We start from the raw sequence: 4,193 nt of genomic DNA, 5'->3' as shown, positions 1-4,193 counted from the left end.
CTTATAATTTCATTTTGCCTCCATACGCGTGAGCGATTTAAACGCGGCGCCGGTACCCCCACTACTTTTTTTAGTTCGCAAAGAATGTGGTCCTCGCCGTAGACGGCGCTGAAAACTGTCCCCACTTTTCTTAGGAGTGAGTTTGTACCCCCTGGTCCATATTTATATAGTCAAAGGGATCACCAAACCAAATCACTTGCGCTGTTCAAACTTGCACTTGCGCGAACGCGTCTGTCAGTTTATGTATCAGATCTGTTTCTATGGCAGTTGATTTGAGTAATGGGAATACGTAAATATTTTCTATGTAACAAGTTTTGTTATTTTATACGTATATATATCTGTGATATTTTGTAAATCTCTATGAGAAGTTCTACGAAACCCAACGAAATGCTAGAAGCTGGTGAATCGGACGTAGAAATTATTTTGAGCATAAAGGAAGGTGATACAGTTTTTACATATTAAATTTTACATGTTACATATTTTTTACATATTAAATTTTATTTGAGAGAAAGTTTTTCTAAACATACTTTTTATACTTTTTATACAGTTTTTCAAAACATTTTTGACATATTTAAATATTTTAGAATCATGTATTTAAAATAGAATTCAAGAGAGAAATTTTGTGCTTTTTAATCAGAAGATGTATATATATTTTTTTATTTTTTAATAGGAAGAGGTTTTGAAGAAGTTTTACAACCAACTTTTTTGACTGGAACATTGAATGGATATTCATTGGATACTAATAAAGTTGACTCATGTCCAAATCCACAATATGAAATTGATCTGATTTGGGAAACAAATAAAACTGCATTAAGAAGGTGAGTATTTGATCCACAAAAATTATTTTATTAAAAAGTGGTTAAAACAATAATATATGAGCATAATATATGTTTTATTTTATATTGAATTTGTAGAATGCGATCAGGGCAAGTCCCATTAAAATTAGAATGTTTTGCTTTTAAAGAAAATGGAGATAAAGAGAAACTTGGATATGTTCTGTTAAATATACGTTCAGCTCAAGTAATAAATCAACAAGGAAAGCCAGATGTAAAAGCAAATTGGCATAAATTGCTTGGACTAAGAAGTGATCTTAAAATGCACAAACCTGAATTGCTTCTCACATTAAAGATTGAGGATAAGAAAAGTTCAAATTCAAATTCAACAGTAAAGGTAAATATAACATTAAGCTCTTTTATGTTACCAAACTACTTTAAAAATAAAAGTCTAAACAAAAATATCATTAAATCATAAATCATAGATAGAAAGTTCAGTGACTGATATTAATGTGCAAAATGATGAAATATCTTATTTACATTCTAATGAGCAATTGATTCAAGTGGGTCCCCCAAACATCTGTTATGATTATTTCCTGTTAAGTATCACTATCATGTCTGTAGAAAATTTGCATCTGTTATTACCTGACTATTTAAATAAGAATGGTTTTGTGCATTTCTTGTATCAAGTATTAGAAAATGACATAAAACTTAAATCCATCAAGACAGACTTTGGAAAGTGTGATTCTTTTTATGAGAAAGTGATGATAAAAATACGAAGCTCTTTAAATATGTTAAAATATTATCTACAATCAAAACCACATATGTTGATATTTTTGAAACATGAAAATAACATATTAGCTGAATCGTCAGTTAATTTGCAATCGCTAGTGCTTGCAGATAATTTTATAGAACCACTCAAGTGTAACATAAGTGCAAACACTGTGTACGAACGATGTTTCCTAACTAAACAAAATTCGATACAAAAACCTAATGAAAATCAATGCGAAAAATGTCATCTTGATTTAGAATGTAAACTATTATATATTGGTAACAAAGTAGACAGAGATACTGCATGTAATCCTGATACAATATTTTTTAACAATCAAATTCTGAGCAGTCACAATCAAGAAAATAAGAATAATGCTAATCAGGTAGAATAAAAATTGAAATATTTGTAGCTTTTTATATCTTAGCATACTATTGTATATTAGTGTAAATAAATATATTTTACATATATTTTTTATAAAAACATTTAAATTTAAAATATTGTCGGATTTTAGAGATGTCAAGGAATCGAATTTTATAAAACTTCTAATGGCAATATAGAAAAATTTAATTCCAACAATCATTTTGATGAGAGAATACATGCAACGGAATGTAATGATGTAAATAAACAGCCTGTTGATTACCAATATTTAAACTGCCAAACAAATAAAATCACACATTCATGTGATGAAACGATCTGCAACTGTAATAAGAATTACATCAAGAATACAGGATCTTATCATTGTTATTGTTTACATATTTTAATCGTGGCCGTAACATTGGTATCCTTCAAATTCTCTAAACGACAGATTGAGTTTCGGTTTGTTTAATTAAATATATTTTTTTAATTGATTTCTTAATTGATTTTTTTAATTATTTATCAAATAATATTTTTTTCTTTTTTTACAATTGTTATATATAGAGTTCATCATCCAAAAGCTGAGATTATTTCAACAGTGCACGCGACAATGCCAGTTTCAGCAGGTGAAACAATTAAGTTACGTGAGAGCGGATGTCAGTTTCACTTTATTTCCACGTCAGATGAAATAAAACAATTACTGAACTCTTTCCCGCCAAAGATTAGTATGCACGACGCGAACAAAAATGAATCATTATCACTATTAGTGCTTGACTTGAAATCTTTATTCGATCAGGTAAAGAATAATTAGAGATATATAAATTTTCTCAGTTCTAACTTTAATATTTTACAAAAGACATCTGAAATATAATAAAAATGAATATAACGTCTGTTTTTTTAGCCAGAATATCAACAAAACATATCTGTATATGATACAGATCAAAACAAAATTTGTGAGATGGATATTATGCTTAAACTGGAAGATCGTGGATTGCATTTTATATTGAAGAAAGAGAGTTCCAGTACGTATATACATGTATATATTTATTTAAAATTTCTTGTTGTGTGTCTTATTTCTTAACATTAGGTTTTTCTATAATTTTTAGTGAAAATTTATCTTCCTGTTTAAAACTATCGAAGTGATAACGTAATACATTTCTTTATTTAAGAGAAAAATTTAGGTCCGCCGATATTGGATGACAGTTTAGCGTATAAAATAGTAGATGAGCTCGAAACATGGAAGGAACGTCAAAAGGAAATGTTCAAGTTTGAGGTAAACCGATAAGACTAATTTGCTTTCTGTGTAACCGGGTTATTTTTATATGCGAAATGAATTATATACATAGCTGAAGAAAAAAGAGGAACGACATTTAAATATACTAAGCGAAGAATGGCGAAAACAAAAGGAAACTTTAGAATCAAAACTTGCGTGCAGCGTCGAGCAATGTAAAATGCTAGCCGCCAGTTTAAACAGTGCTACCGAAGACTTGAAAATGCGTAGATTAAAGAGTCTAGAGAACGAAACCAAACTGATTAAAGTAAACGAAGAGTTACAATGGAGATACGAAATCAAAGTACAAGAGCTTAAAGATTCTTTGCATGTGATGCAAGCTGATTTTACTTCAAAGGTTTGTGAAATATATTTTATAGTTGCTTAGGTTTTTTTAAGTATTTTCTTATTTTTATTATGCTTTTTATTATTTACTGTAAATATTAATTAATAATATATTAATAAATATTATTGACCAACGTAGAAATACACCATATTAGATAAATATATATAAATATATATTTATTTTGTATGTTAATACATATATAAATTAATATATTATTTATTAAAATATACATGATTTTTAATAATATTATCTTATGCGGTACATATACTTTTTGTCCAGATCACAAAACTTGAGGAAAAAAAAACTGCTTCAGAAGCACAATTGAAAGTGGTAATGCGTGAAAATGAAAATTTGAAATTGTCGATAAATAAACAGATGGAAGAGTTACAAATGTATCAGAAGGGATCTTTGACTCAGGATCAAACGACGTCCTTGCTGCAAGAAGTGAAATTGCTCGAGGAAAAACTAGAAAATGCCCGGAAGGGAAAATTATTTTTCAAAGAACAATGGGCCAAGGCGGTTCGTGAGATACACAGAATGAAAGTGGATTACCAGCAAGCCATGCAAGTTCAAATCAAAAACAGTAAAGAGGAACTGAAGAACGTGGAGTATGTTTTAGTTAAATCGAGCTTACAAGTGTTCTATTACAAGAGACAAACACCAATTTAATATAAGTTA

At 29.0% G+C, this 4,193-nt stretch overlaps 1 protein-coding gene across 1 annotated transcript; it reads left to right on the top strand.

Moving 5' to 3' along the window:
• Positions 1–198: 198 nt before the first annotated feature.
• On the top strand, positions 199–4,184 carry LOC109855531 (centrosomal protein of 120 kDa-like). The gene is made up of 9 exons (XM_020429903.1): positions 199–439; positions 671–818; positions 915–1,170; positions 2,057–2,361; positions 2,464–2,695; positions 2,801–2,921; positions 3,069–3,172; positions 3,246–3,527; positions 3,795–4,184. Exons 1-9 carry the CDS (start codon positions 361–363, stop codon positions 4,182–4,184), a joined length of 1,917 nt encoding a protein of 638 aa, XP_020285492.1. The 5' UTR covers positions 199–360.
• Positions 4,185–4,193: the final 9 nt, after the last annotated feature.

Source organism: Pseudomyrmex gracilis, unplaced genomic scaffold (assembly GCF_002006095.1).
Source record: "Pseudomyrmex gracilis isolate BER0280 unplaced genomic scaffold, ASM200609v1 scaffold_92, whole genome shotgun sequence".
Lineage (NCBI taxonomy): Eukaryota > Metazoa > Arthropoda > Insecta > Hymenoptera > Formicidae > Pseudomyrmex > Pseudomyrmex gracilis.
Note: the sequence above shows the minus strand (reverse complement) of the source record. Positions and strands in the feature narration are given on the sequence as shown.

Bases quoted from the DNA above. Each gene is read 5' to 3' on its own strand.
- LOC109855531 (XM_020429903.1), top strand. From the start codon at position 361: ATGAGAAGTTCTACGAAACCCAACGAAATGCTAGAAGCTGGTGAATCG. The intron at 2,922-3,068 runs GTACGTATATAC...TCTTTATTTAAG, and splicing joins ATTGAAGAAAGAGAGTTCCA to AGAAAAATTTAGGTCCGCCG. The intron at 3,173-3,245 runs GTAAACCGATAA...TTATATACATAG, and splicing joins AGGAAATGTTCAAGTTTGAG to CTGAAGAAAAAAGAGGAACG.